The sequence below is a fragment of the Neolamprologus multifasciatus genome, chromosome 11 (assembly GCF_963576455.1).
Source record: "Neolamprologus multifasciatus chromosome 11, fNeoMul1.2, whole genome shotgun sequence".
Lineage (NCBI taxonomy): Eukaryota > Metazoa > Chordata > Actinopteri > Cichliformes > Cichlidae > Neolamprologus > Neolamprologus multifasciatus.
Genome location: NC_140449.1, coordinates 35368689 through 35396223, shown reverse-complemented (window position 1 = coordinate 35396223; position 27535 = coordinate 35368689). Strand labels below are relative to the sequence as shown.

The 27535-nt window shown below is 46.0% G+C and overlaps 2 protein-coding genes and 1 long non-coding RNA gene across 12 annotated transcripts in view; 2 read left to right on the top strand and 1 right to left on the bottom strand.

Moving 5' to 3' along the window:
- Positions 1–41: 41 nt before the first annotated feature.
- On the top strand, positions 42–3989 carry LOC146509189 (uncharacterized). The gene is made up of 2 exons (XR_014876676.1): positions 42–558; positions 1544–3989. It is a non-coding gene; the product is annotated as an uncharacterized LOC146509189 (long non-coding RNA).
- Positions 1455–18739, bottom strand: dcst2 (DC-STAMP domain containing 2). Of its 8 annotated transcripts, none has more exons than XM_085176295.1 (16): positions 18621–18739; positions 17710–17969; positions 15663–15833; positions 15333–15434; positions 13540–13734; positions 13308–13373; positions 13022–13235; positions 12300–12457; positions 12049–12213; positions 11803–11970; positions 8963–9063; positions 6464–6651; positions 5525–5652; positions 3615–3708; positions 2729–2863; positions 1455–2598 (listed from the first exon to the last, which is right to left on the bottom strand). In XM_085176295.1, the coding sequence occupies exons 1-16, from the start codon at positions 18725–18727 to the stop codon at positions 2415–2417; spliced, it is 2436 nt and encodes an 811-aa protein (XP_085032421.1). In that variant the 5' UTR covers positions 18728–18739; the 3' UTR covers positions 1455–2414. The 8 variants fall into 8 exon arrangements, with proteins under 8 accessions (XP_085032421.1, XP_085032422.1, XP_085032425.1 ...); XM_085176296.1 differs by having other exon boundaries at positions 13022–13223; XM_085176297.1 differs by having other exon boundaries at positions 2418–2593.
- Positions 18740–18794: 55 nt separating this feature from the next.
- Positions 18795–27535, top strand: part of dcst1 (DC-STAMP domain containing 1) — a 14720-nt gene continuing 5979 nt past the window's right edge. For 2 of the 3 annotated variants that reach the window (XM_085176305.1, XM_085176306.1), the window contains exons 1-11: positions 18795–18910; positions 19009–19134; positions 19488–19562; positions 19644–19772; positions 24226–24365; positions 24459–24627; positions 24810–24953; positions 25519–25640; positions 25721–25875; positions 25948–26047; positions 26128–26223. In XM_085176305.1, the coding sequence (XP_085032431.1) occupies positions 18880–18910; positions 19009–19134; positions 19488–19562; positions 19644–19772; positions 24226–24365; positions 24459–24627; positions 24810–24953; positions 25519–25640; positions 25721–25875; positions 25948–26047; positions 26128–26223 (1287 nt within the window). In that variant the 5' untranslated portion in view covers positions 18795–18879. The remainder of the gene's footprint in view (positions 18911–19008; positions 19135–19487; positions 19563–19643; positions 19773–24225; positions 24366–24458; positions 24628–24809; positions 24954–25518; positions 25641–25720; positions 25876–25947; positions 26048–26127; positions 26224–27535) is intronic. The other variant, XM_085176307.1, reaches the window with a different exon arrangement.

Sequence of the window (27535 nt, the reverse complement as noted above, 5' to 3'; positions counted from 1 at the left end):
TCCTCCCACTCACCACACGCACAGTGATACACACCGAATACACGCGCGAATACACACCCACTGAACACACACACGAACGTTGCTCCGCTGCTTTCAGACCCTCTAAACTTTGTGTAACCTCTTTGTTTGTCAGCGCTGAGCTCTTATCAGCCCCACCCACGCGCGCGCGCACGCACACGCGCACACACAGGGGACGTGACCGGTCCAAACTAACAACTAACAGCAGCGTAAGATGAGCTTCCTGGAACAACCTGTTCAGGTTTGTTCTCAGATTCTTATAATTGTTAATCAGTGGAGACACGTCACAGGTGAGTCTCTGAGGGCCTGAATACGTCATTCTTACGTTTAGAGTAAAAGCAGTTCAGACGGTGTTTCTGTTGGGACAGGGGAGACAAACAAGCGGCTCGGGGTCCAGATCCAGGCCGCCAACGCGTCCGGTCCGGCCCTGGACGTTTTGCAAAGTGTGGAAGTTGCAGTGACGTCAGCGACGTTGTTTGGCCAAATGACTGTGAATGCTACACACGAGACAAGATGCTGATTGGACCATTCAAACGTAACGTATGGAGCTTTTATGCCTTTCCACTGTGACGTGTTTGTGAGATTCCACTCATCTCTGAGTTGTTTTTACAAAGATGACACATTAAATGATCAAAACTATTTGACAAAATACTTTGTTACCTGTGCTCAGGTGAACATCTTCAGATTGTTTAGCTAAAGAGAACATGGAGGGTGCGTCTTATTTCCCGTTTTAAACGTGGTCCGTGAACTCGACTGAATCCTGTTAGAGGTGACAAATTAAAGGAAAAACGAAAAGTTTGTTAATGTCACACATGGACGCCTTAACACCGACTCTCCAAGTCTCTGAGTGGGTGGATGAACACCTTTCTTCCAGAAGATAAGGCGGAGTGTTACACGCTGGCGTCTGTGAAGGGCATTTCAATCCTCATCAGACCTTTTAATGAAGGTGCTGACATCCTGGGAAAGACCCAGATGCTTTTAGCAAAAGTGCTAAAATATAAATAAACTTTATTCTGATGACTTTTGGATAAAACCAATAATTAACTTTATTTATTGGAAAGCACACAGCGAACAGTCCTGCTGTAAGAGATGATCTGAAGTCTCTGCTGTCTGAAACCATAAATCAAAAAAAGAAGACACGTAACGATCGTGGCAGCAAGAAGGAAGTATCAGTAAATGTGGTCAGGCCTCGACAGGTGAGGCTGCCGGTTACTTCCTCCTGCAGAGCAAAACCTTCAATGAAACAAAGAACATTTCTATCAGTCGTAGATTTCAGAGTGTGTGCTCAGCACGCCGCACACTACACACAAACACACAACAATCATAATGTTATCTGATGCTTATGTTTTTACTTTCACACCAATCAAAGCTTTTCATTAGAAACTTTTCACTTCTCTGTCGGTTCCTGTTGTTCCTTTGTGTCGTTTTAAGTCTGCTTGGTCTCTTTTAGCTCTTTATTCGCTTTTTTCTGAGGTTTCGTTTCTCCGCTGTCACTGAAACACGTTCATGTTCTGTGCTTTACCAGATCAGAGGATCAGTGCAGCGTTGAGACTAACGTGGAGCATCACCTACAGCCGTCGAAGGATCGAGCAGCAGATAATCATTCATCTGTGAGGTGACTGAGCTCAACGAGGCGAGGAGCTCAGAGCTGCTCGGTGATGTCAGCTGATGTCAGGTAATCTCACCTTGGAGGTTTTCAGTGTTTATCCTACTGCAGGGATGTCGAACTCGTTTTACACAGTGGGCCAAATATTTGGATCTTAACTGAGCCGGATCAGTGAAAATCTGTCAGTTTGAAGAAATTAAACTAAACCCTCAGATTTCTTATTATAAGAAAAGTAAATATAGTCCAACAGTTCAGTTTACATGATAAAGAAATCTGTCAGCACGACTGTTTCAACTTAAACTGTAAGAAATTACAGAACAAGTTCAGGTAAATCTTTGCTCAGACTCTTGTAATAATAAACAAAATAGATAATTATATAAAATTATATAAAATTATAAGAAAAAAGTTTTTCTAATTCACAGAATTTTAAAATGTGGCTTTACAGTAAAAACAAAAACACAAGAAAGTTGTAAAACTTTTAAAAAATCCAAAATTTATCGCCTGCTCCACATTTTCCAAACCCAACAGGAGTCTTTGCCCGGCCCATTCTGGCCCTCAGGCCTTATGTTTGACACACCTGCCCTACTGGGATGAGCCCTTTAGATCTCGGGTCTACGAACCGCCTGTTTTCTCTATGACCAGTTTATCTGGAGCACATCTGGATTCTCTGCCTCAGTGAGACGAGACTCGGACTTCAGAATTTAGCCCCTGTTTTTGTCCCTCAAAGCTAAAGTTTTGTTATCAGGTATTTCATGTGTAAATTTGCTTTATTATAACATCTGGCTGAGCTTCATGGTCCGGGAGCCCAGAGAGAAGCCGATGGTTGTGGAAGGTCCTGGAGGTTGTGAGCACGGTCGGGTCGGTGAATGACGACTGAGGCGAGGGACTCGTGCTCTGAGAGAGCCGAGTTAAAGGAGTGCTCGCTGTCGGACTCGCCTGACCCGGGTTTGTCCTGGTACATCAGGTCTGCTTCACTGGCCAGAGGAGAAAACAGATGTTCAAGACTTTTAAACTTAGAGCAGCTCACATTTAAAAATATCTACATGTGGACATGCGATCGTTTACCATCAGCTTCTATCAATGCCTCCTTCAGATGTGTCCTACCTGAGTTCAGAGTCCAGGTAAGCACTGTCGTCACTGCTGGGGCGCTCTCCTCGTTCTGCTTCCCTTCCTGAGCGGCCGCTCGGCCTCGCCGTGGGGATCCTCCTCTTTATGGGCCGCTCATCATCGGTGGAGTCTCTGAGAGAACCAGACAGAGAGCATAGACCAGTGGACCCTCAAACTGTGGGCCAAGCCCCTCCTGGAGGACAGAGCTGTAAGATGGAGGGGAACTTTTCCCCAGATTGTGAATCCAGGGCAGGGAAGAACACGTTTGACTGATTTAGAGGAAGCACTTCTGTGCTGAAACATCTGGATCGCTCATCTGCTCCTTCACCACATTTAATTTGGAAAATAATGTTAAGAATCAAATATTTGTAGATGGGCCCCGAGCACAAGTGCACAGAATTTAAATCTTTAACGTGACTCTTGACAAAGTAAGGAGAACCGGTGCCGTCCTCAGCTGCTCCAACAGCTTTGGGAAACATTTACACTGAAAGAAATTCAGAAGCGCTGAAGAGTAACAGATCATAGCTGCACGCCAGGTAACAGCGATCAGCCTACGGGGAGGCGTGCGCAGCAGAGACTGACAAATGTAGCTAATCAACAACCGCAGTTCCTCTGATGGCCACTTGAGGCAGGCTGCAGCGGTAAGTCAGCCTGTGTGGGGGCGTGGCCTCAGCTGTTTGTTTTTAAACAGTGACAGCAGGCGTCTCCATGGAAACCGTTGTAATTCTGCCTCGTTACAGTTGTTTGTCGTCACCCTGCGTCTCTGTGACGTCCCGTCACTGGATAACGCCAGAACTCAAATCCACGTGGCTACACGAACCTCCGAGTTTCCGCTTCTCTGCTTTATAAATCACTTAAAACAGAGTCAATGGCGTTCACTCACAGCTCCTCCTCGCTGTCTTCCTGGAAGGTCAGAGGTCGTACGCAGATGACACACGTGCTCCCCAAACTCTGGAAGCACGGCCGACAGTACACGCCTGCAAAAAGACGGCAGCTTGTAAAAAGAGCGTTTGTTCTCATTCGTTTTAAATCGCTCACTACGAACTTATGAGGAAGTGAAAGGACCAGTGAAACAGACCCAGGCTGATATGATGTTCTGCTGGGTGGACGGATTCAATGTCACAGACAACCAGTGTTGGTCAAGTTACTTGAAAAAAAGTAATCAGTAACTAATTACTGATTACTTCCCCAAAAAAGTAATCCTGTTACTTTACTGATTACTTATTTTCAAAAGTAATTAATTACTTAGTTACTTAGTTACTTTTTAAAAACACGATTTACAACCTGAATAGGTGATAAAGTGATAGATCTTTCAGCCCAATTCTACTTTTTCTACATAATCATCATACAAAATGTAATCAAATGGAAAAGTCTCTTTTTAAAACTTGTTTTATTAGTTTTAATCTTTTAACTTTATGCATCAAGCAAACATTTAATTATCTGCAACATTCTCTGACTGGAAGAAATTAGTTTAACATTTAAACCTATTTTCTGCACATTCCAGCACATAAAATAAAATATTTTGTGTGTTTACACTCAGTCTTTCAAATAGATGCAAGTAAAACACAGCAGAAAATAAATAAAGTCAAAGACTAGCGGTCCTGTTGCTCTATTTTCACCTGTAAAGCAGGAGTGGGGTAGGCGGAGGGTTACCCTGGTGCAGGTGTGCCGCGGTCAGTGGAAGAATCCGCGAGTTTCTCTGTGAGTTTCCCATTACGTCGTAGCTACTCGGTGCTTGTTTGGAAGTTTAGGGGTTTTTCGCTGTAAAAAGAAGTTTTCTTCCCACGCACAACGGACACTAATGTTTTTGTCACTTTTTATGGAATCAAACTCAAAGTAAGGTCAGTACTTCCACGCTTTAAACGCTGCACGCTCATACTCTCTCTGCACTCGATATATGATCCATTGTTGATCTGCACACAGCTGTTGTCACGAACGTCGCACTCGCTTACGTCACTGTCATGAGACATTCTCGCAAAAAAAAAATCACGGTTTTAGTAACGCAGTAACGCAGCGTTCCTACGGGAAAGTAACGGTAATCTAATTACCGTTTTTGCAATAGTAATCCCTTACTTTACTCGTTACTTGAAAAAGTAATCGGATTACAAGTACAAGTAACGCGTTACTGCCCATCTCTGCAGATAACAGGTGTGTTTTTATTAACCAGGTCAACGTGATCCTCTTTTAAAAGCATCTCCCGGCTGTAAAACCTCAACAGAAGCTAAAGAGTTAAATCTGCTACAGTTACAGTTATTTCTCACTCAGCTGAGTCAACAACACTGAGTGCTGCAGGACACTCCCTCAACACACACACACACACACACACACACACACACGGCGTCACACTGCAGGAATTTGTCCTGGTGTGAGAAATGATTCAGTCTTTCGCTGTTTTGAAGCAAAGCGTTGCCTCCCTGTTTAAACTTTTACACCTCAGAGACTAAATCACATCATCATCATCATCATCATCATCATCATCATCATCATCATCGGGGCTGAACACTGACGTCCAGCAAACAGACTTTTCAGGGTTGACGCAGATATTCGGCACGTGGCTCCCTGCGCTTACTTTCTGTTGCAAATGTGCAGAAAATCTGCAAAGAACCTGGACAGGAAGAGGTGCCACGTGGACAGGTCAAAGGTCAATCCACCCAATAAAAACTAAAAACCTCAGGACAGTTTTATTCAGTGCAGTCGGTCTCAGTGAGCGACGCTGAGACAGCGAGTAACGCACTGAGAGAGACGGACAGTGAAGCCCGCCGCGATTACCGGCGAGCGCCCTCGTGGGTTTACCTGCACAGTGCGGGGCGTCACAGACGACTGCGCTCAGGTCAGCCAGGCTCAGCACCTCTCCACAGACCAGACAGCAGGCAGGTGTCGACAAGCCCAGCAGGTGAGACAGGCGACCTCCTCCAGGTAACCTGACAGATGATGACAACAGGTCCTGGTGCTTAGTTTCAATGAATAACACCAACCCTGTTATTAATGTAACCACACACAATGTTTTAACATCAAACAGGCTCAAGTCGGTCTGCTCTGCTCATCCCCGTCACACCTGCTGCATCAAGAAACCCGTTAACCATCACGCCACGATCTAAAGACACAAAGTCAGTGACATCAGGGACTCCAGCGACCACGCTGGGAGCCGTTATCCACACCTGGAGAAAGCCTGGAACAGTCCTGGAACCTTCCCAGGAGCGACCGGCTGACCACAATTCATCCAGGAGGACCTGCAGGCCTCAGTTAAGGTCAGAGGTCACGATTCAACAAAATGAGAGTGAGCGAAAATGGCCTCCGTGGGAGAGTCCGACGAAAACCACTGCGGACTGAAAAGATCGTCTCACATCTGCCAAGAAACATCTGGAAGATCCCAGAAACGTCTGGGAAATATTCTGTGGACTGACGAGGCAGACGCTGAACTTTCTGGAGGGTTTGAGTCCCGTTACGTCTGCGTCGACCTGCACGCAGAACATCAACCTACCACCACGACAGTCGGACTCGGTGGCGTGACGGTCCGGGCTGCTCTGAGGGAACCGCGAGTTCTGCTCGACCCTGAGCGAGGATGTCGGCCCATCAGGACACGAGCAGCGAGCGTCTTTCCCTCAACCAATGAAATCAGCATTTGATAAAAACTGAATCAGACTGAATTCGTGTTCAATAGTTTCGTGTCTGTACGTCTTTCACTCCTACAGCACGTGTTTGTGGGAGACGCCTTCAGGTCAGTCTTTGTACCGTATCAGCAGAGCATGGAGACGTCCTCCTCCTCTTCCTCCTCCTCCTCCTCCTCCTCCTCCTCCTCCTCCTCCTCCTCCTCCTCCTCCTCCTGGGTCGGTGGTGCTCCTGCCCGCAGACCTCCTCAGGGCTCTGCGCACCCCCCTCCTCTGATCCAGGATCTGCTGGCGGAGGAACCGGATCCTCTCCTGTCGAGCGCAACGAGAACAGCCCAGCTCATCACAATCATGTCCCTCACACATGTCACGCTCTGCGATTAACATCCGCAGAGCGACACGACCTCTCGCTCTGCGAAGAATCAAAAACGTTGGCAGAGTTTCAGCGTTTGTCACGGAGAGTTAAAACGTGGCGCTCAGCGGGAGGGCGAGGGCAGGTTCGCTCTGTTAGGCGATGCAGAGATAAACGCACGTGTTGCGACGACACACTGACGGCCGACAGATGAACGCGCTGCTGCTTTGTGAGGGAACGTTTCAACACGAGCAGCACGATGAAACTGGAATCATCAAAAAATTCCACGTTAAAGAAATGAAGCAGTTTCACATCGCAGTGACCTGCTGGTGTCCCGCCCAGAGTCCCACTGAGTCCGTTTGCTTCCCCTCGTCGTGGGCTTGTTTGAACATGCAGTGAACCGCGGCTAACACGCCGACAGCTGCAGAAGCCTCGAAGCCCAAACCGACAGGTTCCTATAAATGACTGAAGACGACATTAACGAAATGTTTGGAATGTCGTTGATGAAGGAAACAGCATCAGTGAGACGAACACGGAGTAACCGACTAACCATCCTGATATAAAACATCACGGGGTCATAAATGAACCCACGCTGTCATGTTACATCTGATCTGTCGAGGCTCCGACTCCAAACTAACAGAAAAATCAACAACACATGAGGCCAAACTCAGCCCAGCAGCATCTAAGTCATCTAAACGGAGCCCACGAGGCTGCGCTGGGCTCAGATTTGGCGTGACACTATGTGGCGTGACGCCGGGCCAGCCAATCGCATCTCCTGGCAGTCAGAAAAGCAACCACGCCCAGAACACGCGGCTGATTATATTTCACTACAAACAGGAGAAGAGGAGGAATCCAGAAAGCAACATTGGTGTGATTTATTGTGAAAGTTGCGTCCAGCCTGCAGAGCGAACGACACGTGCAGCAAACACACGCCGACGTGCCGACGGAGGAAAAGCAAACACCAAAGTCTTTGTGAAATCAGAGTTGAAAGCGGTCGACGGCAGTGGGTCATTTCCCAGAAAACCACCACGACCAAAGCAAAGAAAACAGATGTGTCAACAGACGCTTTGTTTGTGATCAACATCAGAAACACGTCCCCGCCTCAGAGCCGTCGACCAGCCGGGCAGCACAGGATGAACCGCTCTGGTTCCTGTCACCCAAACAATCAGGGTCGCGCAGAAACGCCCGCAAAATACATCAGGGTGAAGCGGCGAGCACCTAGACACCGTTAAACCTGCGTCAGCTGTCGAGCAGCGCCCCCGCCTCTAACCTTTTCAGCTTCACAGTCACGAGCAGCGGGCGCGACCTCAGCGTGAGTGCAGGCTGCAGCTGGGTCGTCACCCGGTGACGTGGATCTATTGAATCCTTTCCTAAACCGCAGAAGATGGCACCGCCACCATGAAGTCAGCCGCGGGTCTCGTCCCCAGCGGCATGCTGGGAAATGTTTCTAACCTTCACTGTGAAAGTGTCAAACGTTGGTGTTATTTGGTTGTTTATTGATTTCATTTTGTGGGGAATCGTCTACGACAGAGAAGCTTTTGGCCTTTAAACTTTCGATCGCTTGGATGAAATGAAGCCGAGTGGGTGTGACGGCGTTGCCGGGCTGCTTTGTGGCAGCGGCGTGTTTTCCTGACTTTCGGCCTCGCCTGGGTTCGGGTCTCTGCGAGGAGTCCGGACCTGCCTCCTCCTTCCTCCTCTCATTCTTTCATTCTGCAGATTCTTCAGATGCCTCTCTGCTCCGCGACCTTTCACCCACAGCGGCGGCTGTTCTTCCTCTTCGCTCGTCTCAGCGAAACGGCGCACCTTCGCTCAGAGAGGAGGAGTGGGCGGGGCATGCAGGTGAAATAAAAACACCTGCCCTGGGGCACAGCTCTCCTGCTCCTCGTGTTGTCAGAGGATCGGTTTACATCATCTCTGCGAGGCTGGCCGGCGTCCAAAATCCTCGAAGAAAATATGAGCCGAGGTTTGAAAAACCGCGAGCCGCCCGGGAGCGGCTGCGTGCGCCGCCAGCTTTGTTAGACGGTTCAGAGCTGGTTTAAACCGGAGTTCTTGGAAATCCACTGCAGTGGATTTAAAACTCACGACGACGGACGGGCAGGAGGCACGACTCAGCTGCAGACTTCAACTGGTTTAAACAAAAACGCAGCAAAAACCTGCATCGAGGTTTCCGCCCACCCACACATTTTCTCCTCTCGCCCGGTGACAGCGGAGCCCGTCCCCGCCGTCACAGGGTGAGAGGCGTCGTCCAATCATGTGACTGTAAGTGTGTACCTGCTCTCTCTCAGGGTGATATGAAGCGCAGATGAGGCGTCTGCAGCGCTGCGTGAATCCGCTGGTCAGAGACACGAGCAGAGCCAAACCCAACAGGAAGCCTGCAACACAGAACCAGTAAAACCAGTAAAGTCCCTTCATGTCTCAATGTGGTTAAAAAGAAAGGTGGAAATTAGGGATGCAACCATACCAATTTTTTCAAACCGATACGATACCGATACTTGGATCTGAGTACTTGCCGATACAGAGTACAAAAACCGATACTTCTACCACACACACACACACACACACACACACACACACACACACACACACACACACACACAGGTTTTATTTTATTCTCTGCCGATAAAAAATAAAATCTTAATAAAAATGACCACAAAAAAATTTCAAGTGAAAAATAAACACTTCTGTTAAATTATTGCAGTCTCCACATTGTAATTTAACTAAATATCACTGAACTATTGGCACTGTCTCGAGCTTTCAGAATAATAAATAAACACTTCTGTTTGGAATAAAATAAATACAAATTAGGTTTGAGAATAAAATAAACTTTTAAATTATTGCAGAGTGTCCATAATGTAAACAAACAAACAAAATTATTATTATATAATAAATAATAAATAAAATAATAATTGGCCCCCTAGTGGCCAATCTAAAAAACTACAACAGAAATGTCAAGCCACCCTCTGATTAATGAAATAAGTTGGTATCGGTTAACTTTTACGAGTATGAGTACACACACATTTTACAGTATCGGTGCATCCCTAGTGAAAATGTGTGCGGCTGAAACACTGACCCCGTCTTCACGGCAATAACACACATGCAACATATCGGACGGACACCTGATTTGATTATGAAAAGGTTGCAATCAGACAAACGTCACATTTCTCTGCATGTGAATCTCTGAGGTGAGCTGAACATATCTGTGTTGGTCGGCCTGCACACTGGGCTCTGTGCTGGGTGGGTGCTCATGAAGCTCATGCCGTGGTCTGAATAGAGAAGCCTGTAACGTGATGAAGGCTGCTATGACTCCATGTTGTCGCGTCACATGAGTGTTGGAAACCCGACTGTCTGCTCTTCCAGTTTTAATTATTTTCTCACTGCACAAATTACATATAAAGCAATAAATAACCTGCTTCCTGACAATATTCTAAAAATGTTTCCTAAAAGGGAACGGGGACACAATCTGAGGGGGAATTAAATTTAAAACATCCTCGTATCCGTACAACATTAAAAGGTTTTTGCATCTCTGTGTGAAGCTGTGGAACAGACTAAGTAAAGATATGAAACAAAGTCCGAGCACGGCACAGTTTAAACAGCGGTTTAAGGAGATGGTTTTTACAGGGAGGAGATTTGATCAGGTGTCCTTGTCTAATATTTTCATGTGTGCGGGTGTGTTGGTGTGGGTATATATATATCTGTAGGTTGTGTATCCTTTGAGGTGTTAATGGGGTTATTGAAAATGTGTATATACGTATGTATGGATAGATAGAAACATTTATGTAATTGCAAGGAGGTATTTCTGTAGTCTATTGATTTCTTGATAGTGGAAAAGGGGCGGGATTAAATAAGCTCATGCTTCTTCCTTTCTGAACATGAAAGTATTTGTAGTTGTTTTTGCTCGTTTTCTTCTTGTTTTGCTTTGTTCATTTGTCTCTTTTAATTCTACGTTGTTGTACTTTTTCAACATGTTCAAAATAAAGATTCAATCAATGAAACTCAAATATTCCCAAAGCTCTGGACGGATCAGTGACCGATGAGTCCTTGCTCAGCTCGAAACAACAACTCGTCCTCTGCTCGTCTTTGTCGTGATGTTCGCAGGTCAAAGCTGGATTAAAGCTCCTGAGCTCAGGACGTGTTTGTGTCGGACGCTCTGTCATCACGGCGTCTCTCAGCAGTCGCTCCAAACGCTGCTTCCAGTCATCTGCGTGTTCAGACAAAACAACGCCGTCGCTCTGACACTCGGATTCCACATTCCTGGGTAGTTTTTTCTGAAATCCTCTTCCTCTGCTGCTACTGGCCCGTTTCCAGAACAGGAAGCTTCTATGAACTCAGGAATCTGGCTTTTATTTTATTACGACTTTGCTTCCAGCAACAAAATGAAACCACTGACGCCCGAGGTGAATAACACCGATGATCTCGTTACAATCAGACTCCTGGTGAAGCAGTCAGCTGTTCGAGGTGATGCCCTGGAGGCAGGTGAAAGGCCAGCGAGGGATTTGGGCGGGGGTCACGTTACACACTGTGCTCCAAGGAAGGATGACAGGTGAAGCAGCCAGTATGCTCAGAGCAAACATGTGGTTACTGCAGCACAAAGGAGCCCGATCACCTCCACCTACAACGAGCACAGAGCCAGATGGAAGGTGGTGTCCCGGTCTGACGAATTACTTTTCCATTGTTTACCTGGAGAGGAGATGGAAGCAGGATGTGCTACAGGAAGAAGTGTGTGTGTGTGTGTGTGTGTGTGTGTGTGTGTGTGTGTGTGTGTGGGGAAAGTATAGGTCGTTAGACTGAGACCACATTCATCTTTCATGGCAGCGTGCTCTTTTGTTCAGGGGTCGTTTGGGTCGATTGTGGATCCGTTAACAGCTAAAACTCGGACGATTGTTCAGAAAGCTGCAGATGCATGAACAGGATGTTGTAATCAGACTCATCGATCTGTTAGTAAAGATCATGTTATTCATTAGACGACTGCATTAAAACTGCGTCCACAGCACAGACGCTGCAGCCGCCGGTGTCACTGCAGCCACGCACTGATTTATTCAAGCTTTACGTGGTTTGTTTCCTTTAAAGTTCAGCGAGGCCAACTGTGATTCACTTCCTGTGTGATGTCATACCGAGGATGAAACACGTGCTGCGGTTCGGTTCTGACGGCTCCAGCAGGCACTTCCTGCTGATCACGGTGATGTTTCCCCGCTGCAGGATGTTGAACGAGGCCACCACGTCTCTGTAGATGTCTGAGGCGTAACCCGACCCGTTCACCCGCACCGCCACCGTGACCGGAACTGTCGGGACAGAGCGTCACGCCGGTCACCGCTCGCAGTGAAAACGCACGGCTGTTTTTGGCAGGTGCGCCGGCTCACCTCTGGCCACGATGTCCTCCGTCACCTGGTGGTGCACCTGATCCAGAATCCAGAACACCAGGAAGTCCAGCGCCACCAGCAGGCCGCCTACGATCAGGTGCCTGAAGACCGAAACCAAGCCCGCCATCACCGCCCGCCGCTCTCTGAACGTCAGCTGAAACGACACTGCGGGACAGACGATGACATCGTCCAGCACCTGCTGTGACCTGTCACACAAGCTGACAAACAAACACACACACAGATGTACTCACGTGGTGTGATGTAGGTCTTGGCCTCTCTGCGCGTGATTGGAAGCACAGAGGCTCCGCCTACTGAGGTCACCCGTTGGTCAAGGTCTTTAAACTGAGCAGTGATGTAGATGTTATCAAATTTAATATTGTGGAGGTACCTGCGTCTGTACTGCACTGCCCTGCAGACACACAACATCGACACCCATCAGCAACAATTGAGTGAAGTGTAAAGTGTGAGACGAGGGAAAAGTCAAATAAGGAAGCTCGAGGAGTAAAAATACCACAAAGAGCTGAACATGATAAAGTGGTTCGATGAAGCGAAATGAAGCTGAATAAAAAAGGAAAGGAGCAGAGCGACGTGAGAAGACGATGCAGAGCTGAGATTACAGACGAGTCTCTGCTGCACAGATGTTGCTGCGCGAGCTACGAAAGACTTCCTGAATCGTCCTTGTGTAGCTGAAGTAAACTGAAGCATGTGGTTTGCATTTGGCTAAAGTGACCTAAAGCATGCAGAGTATGTGCAGATGTCATGAACTAAAAAGCACAAATGCACCAAACTGAATCAGGCAGCTCAAGTAAACTGACGCCTGTGGATCAGGGACACCGAGCGGCAAAGCAAAAACAGAAATAATAAAACATTTTCCTGCTTATTTTCACACTTACAGATCATCAAACAGATGTTAATGTGATCAATAACCAAGTGAACCAAGAACCAAGTGTGTAGATGTGAGAAGAGGCCCGACCTGAGGAAGGAGCAGGCGAGCAGGACGAGGCCGACGTACGCCAGCGGTCCACTCAGCTTCTGAAACACTTGAAGTTCTGATGAAATCTCCGACATGATGCTCTGAGACGTCTGGTGCAGAGACTGGCTGCTGTTGGCATCCAGGTCGAAGTCCAGTGAGGCGGAGATGTTGAACTCAAACTCACGCTTCATCTTCTGAAACACTGCAACGACAGCTGAAAGAGGCAGGAGTCAGACTCCGCGCGCCCGACAGCAAAGGCTAAACGATGAAGAGGAAATGGACTCACGAGCCGCGAGACGTTTCCTCAGGTGGTCGGCGATGTAGGAAGGGACGACGCAGAAGAACTCGCCAGCTGAAAGACCAACAGCGAGACAATTACAAAGACGTAAAGACGAACGTGAGAGCAAATACAGAGTTTGGACTCTTTGGTTTTTAAGGCTGACATTAGAACAAAATAATTTGATATTTGTGCCTCTGAGGGTTAACGTCCACACGAGGACCAGGACGCATGGACGCACCGCGGGCCAGGTTGCAGAGCGGCAGGAAGCCGTCCACGATGTCGCACAGGAAGTTGAAGTCTCCCAGCAGCTCAGAGCAGTCGCTTCGAGCTTCCTGAAACAGTGACCGGCACTTCCTGTACGGAGTTCCCATCTTTTCGTTACAGATGTCCCCGATATCGGCCAGGAAGCGTAGGACATTCCTCAGCGCGCGAGCTGCGGGGTCAGAGGTCAGAGGTGAGTATCTGCAGGCGTATGGCAAACATGGTCAGTCAGACACACTGTCTCCTATAAGGCCTCAGCCCGCCCACAGTGCTGCACACCTCAGGCCCAAACACAGAAACTCAACTTAAAATCTGATGTCAGCGACAGACAGGCCCCGCCCAGAACACCTGTCCTGTTCTGGGCGGGGCCTGCAGCTCTGAGAGTGTGGATCCCCAGGTATGCACATGGAAGGTGTGAAACTGCAGCCGAGCAGCCAACTGTAAGTTACTGTGGGTGAAACCATCGATCCTCTTTAACCCTTTAAGACCGACCATAGAACCAAGTCCGCCAGAGCTTATATTATATTTTTACATGCTGTGGAGCCATTTTTGGGAGCATTTCAAGTTGCTATACATCAATACAACCATTACAGCCCAGATTTTAATAATATGTCTGCATTAAGTGCAATAAACTACAAAAAAATTGAAAATCGTTTTTGTTTTTTTAACATATATTTCTAGTTAGAGAAATTTAAGAGGCTTATCCCTCAAAACTGTAAATACAAAAAAGTTGCACAAACTAGTTTCCCACCACAGGAAATTTATTTTGAGTGTCTTCATAGTTTTATTTTTGAAATACACCAATTTTTATACACTGCAGGAAAAACGAAAATAAATATTATAGTGCAAATTTGCAAAAAAGCAGCATATGCATCAAAATAAACTATTTCCAGCAGTGCAATATGAGTCCTAAGCATCCCAGAAACCACACAGAAAGTCATAAAGTCAAACATAACTTTTAAAAACACCAGTATAGGCTCATGAGGCCCTGATGGTAAAAAAACTAAATTTCTGCAAAAATGACGTCACTTCCGGTTTTGGGCAGGTCATGGCGGACATGGATAGGTCGCTCTGACGTCTATTCCAACGTAGGAAGTGTTACGAACAGCTGATCGGATCAGCAAAGCGTGTTTCTGGAATATTATGTTTTTGTTGCTGCAAGTGCTTTTTATGCAGTTTTTGCAAAACTATATGTGGAAGGAAACTGTGACCGAGGACAAGCTGATGGCATAAGATGTAAGTACAACTCCTCCGGTTTCATATGCAAAAAACATTATTGCGCTAGCTCACGTGGTTGCAGAGCTACCGGGATTTAAAAATAGTTACGCAAAACAGAGCGTGCTGCTCTGACCGGCTTTAAAGGGTTAACAAAGGGTTCGGGTCAGTTTTCCTTCATCTACACCAAAGTCTGAAGAGCCTATTAGAGATAAATACATGCTTTTACAATCTTATGACCCTCTGAGGCGTCTTTGATGTTTGTGAAAGTGTTTTCTAATTGGTTCATTTTGTTATGTCACAGGTGCAAAGCTTGCATTTATATTGCATCCACTTTACTTTGTACACGTCATCTGTTTCACTTCAGAATGACTAACTTGTCTTTGGGACAGAAAGAAACGTACAAACTGCACACAGACATGCCCCCGGCTGGGATTTGAACCAGGAACCTTCTGCCTGTGAGGATACAGTGCTGACCACTGTCGCACCGTGCACTGGATCTGGTGGCTGCATCTGCAGGAACTGCTGTCTGATATCAGCTGGTTACTGCCTTACCAACATGGCGGATGCTGTCTGTCATGGCGTCGATGAAGCTCTGGACTCTCCCTGCGACGGCGTACGCGTTTCTGCTGATCTCCCTGATGTGGTCCAACACGGCTGCAAACCAACAAAAACACTGACGCTCGCAGCTCGCCACATTCATCTGATTTGTGACGGGATCAGGAAGAATTATATGAATCCACGAAACTGGATAAAAACGGCAGCGACTGATAGAAAATTCATATTTTGTTTAAAATTCTATTAAACTTCAATATAAAACACGAGTGGTATATTTTTAGGAGCACTGACAGCTGTAACTGCAGTGGGTGTGGGGGCGGGGCTTACAGAAGAGGGGCGTGGCTGCTTTCTGCATGAGTTCCTGCGTTTGATTGGCTGCCAGCTCAGCTCCACACAGCAGGCTGGAGGCGGCTCGCTCGGTGTTCTCCAACGTGTTGCTGAGCGGACCGGACACGAGCAGCGACACGAACATGAGGAGGAGGAAGTTCCTGCCGTGACCTGAAACACAGAGAAGCGCCGTGACAGCGTGGACCTGGTGTCTGATTCAGAAGCTCTGATTGTCCACCGCTAATCGGGAATACTGACTCAGGATTCAACCTCCACTTCAGAGCTCGTACTGTATCAGGTCCATTGTGTTTGGGAGGAGGTCCAACTTTGAAGGTTAGGGAGTACGGAGAGTGTGTGTTTGTGCCATTTTACAAGTCTGCTCAGAGATTTCATACCTGGAAGCTCATCTTACTCGACCGGTAGCGTAAGCGCCACAACACCAGAAGACGGTTTACTTGACTTCATGTCTAGATTTTGCATGAGAACAACATGATGAATTTGAATTTCTTAAAGTTGTTCCGTTTAACATAGCGAGTGACGTCGTGTGCAGTGGACAAAGATGGAGAGCTGCGTGTGACGATGTCGTTTTGATCATTTCAAAGCAGAAGTTTTCAAACTGAATTGTGCAGAAGCTCAGAAGTGTCTCATTTAGAGCTTTAAAGGACAACAACAGCTCGACCTCTCAGAGTTTTCACTCTGTTTGGGACCAGTGTTGGTCAAGTTACTTGAAAAAAAGTAATCAGTAACTAATTACTGATTACTTCCCCCAAAAAGTAATCCTATTACTTTACTGATTACTTATTTTCAAAAGTAATTAATTACTTAGTAACTTAGTTACTTTTTAAAAACACGATTTACAACCTGAATAGGTGATAAAGTGATAGATCTTTCAGCCCAATTCTACTTTTTCTGCATAATCATCATACAAAATGTAATCAAATGGAAAAGTCTCTTTTTAAAACTTGTTTTATTAGTTTTAATCTTTTAACTTTATGCATCAAGCAAAAATTTAATTATCTGCAACATTCACTGACTGGAAGAAATTAGTTTAACATTTAAACCTATTTTCTGCACATTCCAGCACATAAAATAAAATATTTTGTGTGTTTACACTCAGTCTTTCAAATAGATGCAAGTAAAACACAGCAGAAAATAAATAAAGTCAAAGACTAGCGGTCCTGTTGCTCTATTTTCACCTGTAAAGCAGGAGTGGGGTAGGCGGAGGTTTACCCTGGTGCAGGTGTGCAGCGGTCAGTGGAAGAATCCGCGAGTTTCTCTGTGAGTTTCCCATTACGTCGTAGCTACTCGGTGCTTGTTTGGAAGTTTAGGGGTTTTTTCGCTGTAAAAAGAAGTTTTCTTCCCACGCACAACGGACACTAATGTTTTTGTCACTTTTTATGGAATCAAACTCAAAGTAAGGTCAGTACTTCCACGCTTTAAACGCTGCACGCTCATACTCTCTCTGCACTCGATATATGATCCATTGTTGATCTGCACACAGCTGTTGTCACGAACGTCGCACTCGCTTACGTCACTGTCATGAGACATTCTCGCAAAAAAAATCACGGTTTTAGTAACGCAGTAACGCAGCGTTCCTACGGGAAAGTAACAGTAATCTAATTACCGTTAATCAGATTACAGATTACAGTAATCAGATTACAGTAACGTGTTACAAATAACGCGTTACTGCCCATCTCTGTTTGGGACCACCATCTGAATATTGGCGCGCGGTCTCTGAGAGCTCTGACTTCAGTTAGAAGCTCTGCTGTCTGTTTCAGAGCTCTGACTGTTATCGGCAGCTCGTCCTCTGTTTGGAGACTAAAAGAAGTTGACGGGATCACTACCATCCTCATGTCGTCCAAGAAATGTCTCTGTTTTTAAATAATTTTTATTCCTTTTATTTTTATCCTTAATTTACAGAGTTTATACGTTTCTTTAGTAGCAGTAGCACTAAAGAACACACAATATTGTCATTTTTGGGATGTTTTTCTCTTCTACAGCATGTCAGATTTATAGCGATGAACAAAGACAGGATTCGCTGACAAACCTGAGCACATGGAGGGCAGCATCACCATGACGCTGGCCCTGACGCTGACCGACAGCCCCATACCGAACGCCGCCAGAACGGCCAAGCCCAGCGTGGTGTGGGCGCAGAACCACAGCGGCTGTTTCTGCAGGAGGAGAGTCATGAGTCCGTACAGAGACGCGATCAGCAGCCCGGATACAAACGCCACCATCCTCTGCCCCACCTCCACCAGCTGAGCTCTGAGCTTCCTCCTGCCGCTGAGTCGAGAGCGTCCCGCCGGTCTGCGGAAGCAGAAACAGTGAACGACATGTTCACTAACCTGCAGCACCACATAGACATGAAGCTACAGTGCTGCCACCTGCAGGCCGTGACGTGCACGCAAAGATCCGTCTTTGTAGGACAAATTAAATAAAACATCAGCGCTGTCTTACTGTATTTAACAAACATGTCTCGGGACTACCTCACCTTCTACCTGCCTTTTCCCCGAGACTCGTCATTTCAAACACAAACGGCTGATTGTTGTTCCTGTTTGCGTCGCGCTGGTGGACAAACAGAGACGACTATAACGGAGTTACAGACTTTAAAACGATCAAACTATCTGTGAGTTCTGAGTAATAAACAGCTGCATGTCTGTTACACCGTTTTAATATTGGATTAATGGAATAGAAACGATGAGTTTCAATGTCAGCTGTGTAAACTCAAGCCCCGCCCCCCACGGATGAATGTTGGGTTCACTTTCAGATGCTTCCATCCTTTATATACAGTAAAATAATTTGTAGGAAGTTGAAATGTTCTGTGATGCGCTGTGGAAATAAATGTGAACACAAATCATTTTTTAAAAAGGTGAAAGGTTAACATCCAGGTCACTCTAAATGAGAATGTGTTAGCTTAAAAGCTAACAGTTAGCACTCGGGTGAATCTGGTTCCTCTACCTGCTCAGAGCTCCTCGGATAGTCTCTGTGACTCCGCCCCTCTTCACCTGGACTGAGATGTCACTTTTCATCAGGAGCCGTTTCCTTTCTTCACTCCTCATCTTCATCTTTTACACCAGGGGAAACGTTTCTGCGTCACCTGGAAACCAGAGACGCGTCACGTGACAGGCCGAAGCCAACAGAAGCTCCAACCGTCAAACGGCGACACGTTTGTGAGCGGTGTGTGTTTGAATGCAGGTTCAGGAGTGGTTTGTGGTGAATGATGGCTGACAGCGGGACACGTCACAGCTGTGAGTTCACCCACAACAACTCGAAACTCAGCTGATCAGCGCTGAGGCTGCCAGCCCACCGTCCAAACCTGTTTCCGGGTGTTTGTGCTTCCTTACAGCGGCGCACAGGTGCGTTCAGACCGTCCTGCCTCCAGTTGTCCATCGGTTCCTCTTCGACCAATCAGAGGAGTTTCCGGTGGCTCGCCCGCTCTTCAGGGCGCTGTTTGGAGTAGCGACCGGCACAGGTAACACCTCCAGCGACACACCTGCGCGGTTCATCTCTGAGCTTCAAGCCTCACACGTTGGAAACCAGCGCGGGCGTCAGAGCGAACAGACGCCGCAGAGCTGCGCTCGTTGTGCGGCCGATCAGCTGTTCGGAGCGGCACGAGCGCACAGCATCAGCCTCTCACTAAATAGTTTCATTCATTGTGATATACTAGCTGATGTTATTATGACTTAGTCACATTGTTGTCTTTATTTTGATATTGTGTTATTTTATCATTTGTTACTATAAACTTCTTTTATTATTATTCTGAAAGGTTGTTAGAAAAAAGCTGACGTGATGTTTGACTCCTGTCGTTGTTCGTCTCACCATCAGTCTTGTTCCTGGGCATTGCCCACAACCTCCCGCTGACCTTTGACCTGAAGGTGGCAGTAGGATGTGTGTTTGTTGGTGAGGCGAGGTCGCACACTCACACCTGTTCTTTGAAACACGTTTGAAGCACGTGGAGATCTGACCGAGTGTGTGTTTCAGCCGTGTGTCTCGCAGGCGGACTCCTGTCCTCGTCCTTCAGGTGTTCGGTCCTCCTCATGTTTCCCAGCATGCTCGGCTCCCGCGGCCGCTCCTACCTGATGCTGCTGACGCTGTCTGTGCTGTACGCAGGTAAACAGACGCAGACGTGTGCAGAGTGTGCGCACGGTTCACAGTGTGGCCGCCACGGTCATCTTTTTCATGGAGTCGTATCAGAAACATTCTCGTGTCCAGTGAGTCCAAAGCTTCATGAATCTGCAGGAATCAGCACGTTTGGTTTTTTAACTGAAAAAACAAAAATAATGAGCTCAGAAGGCGGAGGGAGGATCCACTCCTCTCGTCTGTACCTGCACAGATGTCCAAACTGTCTTCGGTCTGCTCCCCTCGCTCGTGTGTTTGGGGAGAATCCCTGAAACCAAATCATTGATTCATTTAGAAAAAAACGTAAAATCCACAAATAACTTTTCTACAACCTCCACTGTTTCATGTCAGCAAAATATTGATCAGCAGGACAGATTTAATAACACTTTATCAGCAAACATTAAACTGTTAAAAACAAAGTGCAGCAATCCAACCAGCAGAGGTCAGTGCAGTCAGTGCTCCAGTGTGATAGGCTGATATACTGATCAGTGTTAAACAGTTCAGACAACACCAACAATCAATAGCTGTGTCCCATTTCAGGGTCTGCACGCTTGAAGTACGGGCACTACGCGTACTACGTACGTGCTATAAGTACGAGAAGTGCGGAAGTGAGAGGCTTGTGAAATGGGACGGTCTAGCCTTCGTCGCGCTGTTCAGGTTGCCTAGCAACCATGATACTAACCGCGAGAAACGTTACAGCTTTGTGTGACAGAAATGAAGGAGAAAAATGTTTTGTTGTTCATTCATTTTTGTCATGACATCACTGTGATTAGTTGAGTATCTGAGGCTGAGACCACAGGACTGTAAAACATGATTGTTGGGCTTCATTTCTGTACTGAACAGTCATTTAAGATTAGCTAGTAAATAACAATTAACTAATGTTGGTCACGAGACTAAAATCATCTCACTGTGGTAATGTAAATATAATATGGCCAATATTATATTATTGTCAGATTATTATGATATATATATATATATGCTTTAAAACCAAGTTAATGCTGAAAGTACAAACATCACTAGTGTCACATAACTTTGCCGACATGTGGCCAACAGCAATGTTTTAATGTTCTTCATTATTAAACATTCGCACACAATTAAGTGACGTCATATTCAGTACTTACCTTTGACAGTTCGGCCGCTCCCTTCTGCCGTATTTTGCGGCAAAATTATCCACACCCACCGCCGCGCTATGAATTGTGGGATATATGGGACCACGAAGCGTGCACCGGACCACGCTTGATATTTGGGGAAACCGACGGCGCATTTGGAGCATGCATTTGAAGTACACTTCGAATTGGGACAGCCGTCGTCGCGTGGCGGTGACGTAACCGCACTTAAAATGCGTACTTCAAGCGTGCAGACCCTGAAATGGGACACAGCAACTGTGTGCGTCGTCCCGAGGGCTCAGACTGAGGCCGGCTGCACTTCCTGTTGGTTCATGAAGACGTTTCACTTCAGGCATCTTCAGTTTTAAAAATGAGAAGCTTCTTTGTTGAGAGGTGAAATGTTTCATCCTCATGAACCAAAAACCTTCATTTAGGATGACCACTTAGGATGAATGAACACTAAATACATGTGAATGAATGAAATTAATTTGACAACAGCTACAATGTCAAAGACTACAAAGACCTCGCATGTGATGAGTGACATAAAAGTGTTGGAACGTGTTTCAAGAAGTGGTTTAAAGCAGCCCCCGGGCCTCGGCCCAGTACCGGTCCGTGAGTCGTTTGGTACCGGGCCGCGAGAGTTGAGGCTCAGGTGTGAAATGTATAGTTTTCAGGGTTTTTATCGGTTTTCAGCGTTATTTTGTTATCGTTTTTATCGTTTACTCGGTTTTCCTGGGTCTTTTCACGTGTGTTATGAATAAATCTTCTGTTTTCGGTACCTGTACTAGTTTTATTTTGTTGTATTTATCCGCGACACCTTAAAGGCCGGTCCGTGAAAATATTGTCGGGCACAAACCGGTCCGTGGTGCAAAAAAGGTTGGAGACCGCTGGTTTAAAGGACGTCACTGATCCTGTGAGCCTGCACAGGAACATTTATGAGTCTGAGTGGTCCAACATTAAAGTGCACTGAGACAGTCAGACATACTGGGTCCACAGGCCTCACTGGACCCAGTATGTCTGTGGCTGATTAAATCTTTTATTAAATACATAATTCAACATTCTACAGCGGGGAAAATAAGTATTTGACACATCAGCATTTCCAGCAGTAAGGGGATTTCCAAGTGGACTATTGACACAACATTCCCACCAGATGTTGCCATCAAGCCAAACATTGAAGTCATACACACAAATCAGAACATTTAAGTATACAAGTTAAACCATAATAAATAAAGTGAAATGACACAGGGAATAAGTATTGAACACACTTTATTTAATACTTTGTAGAAAAGCCTTTGTTGGTGATTACAGCTTCTAGACGCCTCTTGTATGGATAGACCAGTCGTCTGCATTGCTCAGGAGTGATTCTGGCCCATTCCTCCACACAAACGGTCTTTAAATCGTGGAGGTTCCTTGGGCCTCTTCTATGAACCTTAATCTTCAGTTCTCTCCATAGATTCTCTATGGGATTTAGGTCAGGTGATTGACTGGGCCATTCAAGCAACTTGATTTTCTTTCTTTGGAACCACTTCATTGTTTCCTTGGCCTTGTGTTTGGGATCATTGTCTTGCTGGAATGTCCACCCTCTTTTCATTTTTAGCTTCCTGGTAGATGGCAGCAGATTCTTATCCAGAATGTCCCGGTACATCGCTCCATTCATCCTGCCTTCAATGATATGAAGTCTGCCAGTACCCCTTGCTGAAAAGCAGCCCCAAACCATGATGCTTCCACCCCCAAACTTAACTGTTGGTATGGTGTTCTTGGGGTGGTGAGCAGTGCCATTTCTCCTCCAAACATGGTGTGTAGAATGACTGCCAAAAAGTTCTATTTTGCTTTCATCTGACCATACTATAGTCTCCCAATAATCCACAGGCTTCTCCAAATGCTGTTGCGCAAATTTTAACCGAGCCTTGACATGCTTTTTGTTCAGCAATGGAGTCTTGCGTGGTGAGCGTGCATGGATGCCATGGCGGGTCAGTGCATTGCTTATAGTTTTCTTTGACACAACAGTACCTGCTGATGCAAGGTCTTCCTGAAGTTCTGTCCGAGTGGTTCTTGGCTCTTGGAGTACTCTCCTGATTATTCTGTGGACTCCTCGGACAGGGATCTTGCGTGGAGCACCTGATCGTGGCTGGTTTATGGTGAACTGATGCTCTTTCCATTTCCGGATAATGGCCCCCACAGTGCTCACAGGAACATTCAGCATTCTGGAAATGCGCCTATAACCATTCCCATCACAATGCTTTTCAACGATGAGATTACGCAGATCTTGTGAGAGTTCTTTGCCTTTACCCATCATGAAGTCTTTCCTGTGTGCCTTCTGGGTAATGAGGGGCCTTTATGGGCCATCAATTAGGACTACAGCAGCTGATTCCAGTTAGTACTGATAGGGGACTGGGTTTCTCCATCACTACTGACAGATTTCAGGTGATCTCCTGGCTTTCTATGTCATTTTGCCCCTTGTTATCTTCATGTATTCAATACTTATTCCCTGTGTCATTTCACTTTATTTATTATGGTTTAACTTGTATACTTAAATGTTCTGATTTGTGTGTATGACTTCAATGTTTGGCTTGATGGCAACATCTGGTGGGAATGTTGTGTCAATAGTCCACTTGGAAATCCCCTTACTGCTGGAAATGCTGATGTGTCAAATACTTATTTTCCCCGCTGTATATATGAATGCTTCTGCTCAGTGTCTTCGAATGGTTGATTCTGTGTATCGTGCTTCTCTGAGGTTCATCACTAACCGTAACTCTCATCTATACAGTTTTATATATAAGGCCATACTTGGGTTGCTGCCTTCTTATATATGCTCCCTGCTTGTAATGAAACATGCTGGTCGTTCTCTTCGTCCGCATGGTTACTTGTTGCTTTCTGCTCCATTTGCCCGAACTGAACCTGGTAAAAGAGCGTTTGTTCGTTTAGCCCCGTCGGCTTGGAACAAACTGCAGAAGGAAAATGACTGAATTCATTTCATTAAGTGCTTTTAAATCTAAACTACGGATCCTTGAGGCCAAGTCCATAACATGCAACTGTTTCAATTAGATTGGTTGTCATTTTAACTGATTTATTTATTTATTTTTATTTGAATTTTATTGAATTTTATTTTATTTTATTTGTATTCTTTCACTTATTGTTGCATGTGTGTTGCTGCTGCTGCCTGTCTTGGCCAGGTCTCCCTTGAAAAAGATGTTTTTAATCTCAGTGGGATCTTCCTGGTTAAATAAAGGTTAATAAATAACATGCAGATACGATTGGTTACCTCAGCGGCTGAATGGGTCTGATTAACATGTCTTCAGGTGAGTTTTGTGTCATGTGACGCTGCGTCCCGTCTGCAGGCCCAGTTTCAAACATCCAGCGTAATGTGGAGGCCGCCGCTGTGTCTGTGAGCTGCAACCTGGACCTGCAGGTGCGTCACAGCAAGCTGCTGTGGAGAGAAGCCGTCAAGCCATTTTTGATCATCACACAGGAGCTCGTGGTGAGAGGAATATGTTTCAAAGTTTAACATAATAATAATTATCAACCTACCTGAACATGAAGCTGAAGGGCCTCAGATCATCTTCTCTTCCAGGACGATAAAGAAGGTTTTGAGTTGGAGGCTTTAAATGTCAGCAAGAAGTTTCAGGGCATCAGAGACGAGATGGTCCTTCAGTACGGATACGACCGATTCGAAGCTAAACAAGGCGGCGGTAACAGCACCCAGGAGGAGTTCACCGCCAAGACCCTAAAGCAGTGCGACAGTGAGTCAGAAACACCAGGCGTGAAGTTTCAGGCAGGAAACACAACACAGAAGGAAACTGTTGATCATCATCCTCGTGTCACAAATACGAGAAAATCGCTTTAAATGTCACTGATGTGATTCAAAGTGATTTCACACCTGCTTCACAAACTGATGAGAACTCGTGCGTGGTTCGATCCCCAGGTGTAGTGGCTCAGGGCGTGCAGCGCTGCGTCGATTGGTTCGCCAACAGGTGGACAGCGTGTTTGGAGGCGATCCCCGTCCCCGTCATCAACTACATCCTCTGCATTTCAATGAAGTTTCACTTCCTGTGTGACATCATGAAAGGTAAACGGTTATACGTCCACATCCAGCTGAACGGTCTCTACTCTTTCTAACTCACAAACATCAGAATACATTTAAACTGTCACCAGAAAGTTGTTGCTTTAAAAAATAAAACTCCGGTGCTTTGGTGTAATACCACTTTGAGCCACAAGGTGACACTGAGTGTAGCATCCAATCACAACACAGCATGACAACGCTATTATTGTTAGCTTGGTGCTAGTTTGACATTTGAACAGAATTCACATTAAAGTAATATTTAGCGACTTGTTCTGGGAGCTCGAAGAGTAAAAACGAGCAGTTATATTTTTAAATATTTAAATAAACGACTACACTAAACCTTTCTGGTAAACGCTGCCATCTTGTGGTGGAAGTTTTTATTACATTTAGCTTAAGGTTTTGCAAAAAGCTCCTTTAAATTTGAAGGTGTGCAAACATATAACGTATATCGTACTCAAGTGTCCTCAAACGTAAACGGCAGATTATTTTTGAATCTATTACTTCAGGGTTGATAATCCTGGTGTTTTGGTGACACAGCTGCTGTGACCTTTAGTTCTTCTCCTCCCGTCAGTCATGACTCCGTGGTGCAGGGACAACATTCCCGTGGAGGGAAACTTTGGTCAACTCTTCGACCGGCTCAATCTTTCGGTTGACCTGCTGTCCAGAGAGTTCAGCACCGAGCTCACCGTAGAGGTCAGACCTGCTCCGCCCGTCCTCCGGCGCCACCCGCAGGACGAACCCGGCTGAAATGTAACCTGCGTGTCGTCTCGCAGGAGGAGGAGCAGCCGCCGCTGAGCGAAGCTCTGCTGGACCAACAGTTCACCAACGCTGTCAAAACATCCATCCAGAATCTGACATCAACGACGGGACGGGTGCTGAACATCCTGCAGATGCTCCTCTCCTTAACCTTCATCACCATCTTCACCCAGTAAGAGTCTCACCTTCACCTTCATCCCGTTAAGATTCACACCTTCATCTCCGTCTTCTTTCTCCTCTGCAGGGCGTTCGGGTACCTCGGGCGGTACAACAGGGACATTTGTTTCGACAACCTCTACATCACCACCTACTTCAGACAGCTCGATGCCCGCAGACGGAAAGCGGTATCATTCTCATCCTCGTCATCCTCACTTCAGTACAGTCCACGGTCTGACCGTCCTGTCCTCTCCTGTGCTGCGTTTAGGGGAAGCGCTGCCTGCTGCCTCTGAGGAAATCTGAGAGAAACAAGCTGATCGACCCCCGCAGTCTGAAGATTTACCCCGAAGAGGTCAAACAAATGGTGCGTTCAAGAGCAGTGACTCTGGCAGTATTTCTGTAGTGTTTCACGAAGTGCTTTACAGGAAACAATCCACTATAACAGCAGCAGTGACGCGACTCCTCAGTTCTCTTCACTCAAATAAAATCTGCAGATTTGTTAAAGGATCGTTACCCTAAACACCACTTTTCCATCTTTTTAAGTTTAAGTTATTTTTATAAATCACGTGTTTAGACGTGGTCCAATCAGAGTGCAGCACTCTCACAAACAGATGTGCAGCAATAGCAGATTTCTGTCCCGTTATTGGACCTTGAGGCAACTATATGGAGATTTCTGTGCAGGTCCTTAAATTCAAGGTGCAATTTCAGGACACAGTCTGTGTTCAGCCAAATACACCCAGGAAAAGGTTTAATACACATTTTACTGTTTTTATAGCTGATTATTAATAATAAAATAAAGATAAAAAAGTATTTGAGTTGTGACTTTGACCCTTGTCCCCGTGCCTGGCAGGTTTTTCATTTACAGTGAGATGCAAACGTTTGGGCAGCCTTGTTCATAGTCATTATTTTCCTGTTTAAATCGTTGTTACAATAAAAACTGTCAGTTAAATATATCACAGACACACACAGTGATGTTTGAGAAGTGAAATTAACTTTATTGGATTCGCAGAAAATGTGCAAGAATTGTTTAAACAAAATCAGGCAGATGAATAAATTTGGGCTCCACAAAAAAAATAAATGAAATCAATATTTAGCAGATCCTCCTTTTGCAGAAATTCCAGCATCTAAACGCTTCCTGTAGCTTCCAGTGAGAGTCTGGATTGTGCTTGAAGGTATTTTGGATCCTTCCTCTACAGAACATCTCTAGTTCATTCAGGTTTGATGGCTTCTGAGCATGAACATCTCTCTTTAACTCACACCACAGATGTTCAATAATATTCAGGTCTGGACTGAGATGAACGTTGTCCTTGTTCCTCTGCATGAAAGCTTCAGTGGACTTAAAGCAGTGTTTCGGTCGTTGTCTTGTTGAGAGATCCAGCCCCGGAGCAGCTTCAGCTTTGTCTCTGATTCTCCAGAATCTGCTGTTACTGAGTGGAATCCATGTGTCCCTCAACTCTGACAGGATTCCCAGTCCCTGCACTGGCCCCACACCCCACAGCATGAAACCACCACCATATTTTACTGGAGGCAGCAGGTGTTTTTCTTGCTGTGTTCTGTATCCTCCATGCATAACACCCCAGAATGAAGCTGGTTTGTCCAAATGTGCTTCAGCGTCTCTGTTTGTGCTGTGGGCGGAGCAAAGGCTTCCTCTGCATCACTCTCACATGCAGCATCTC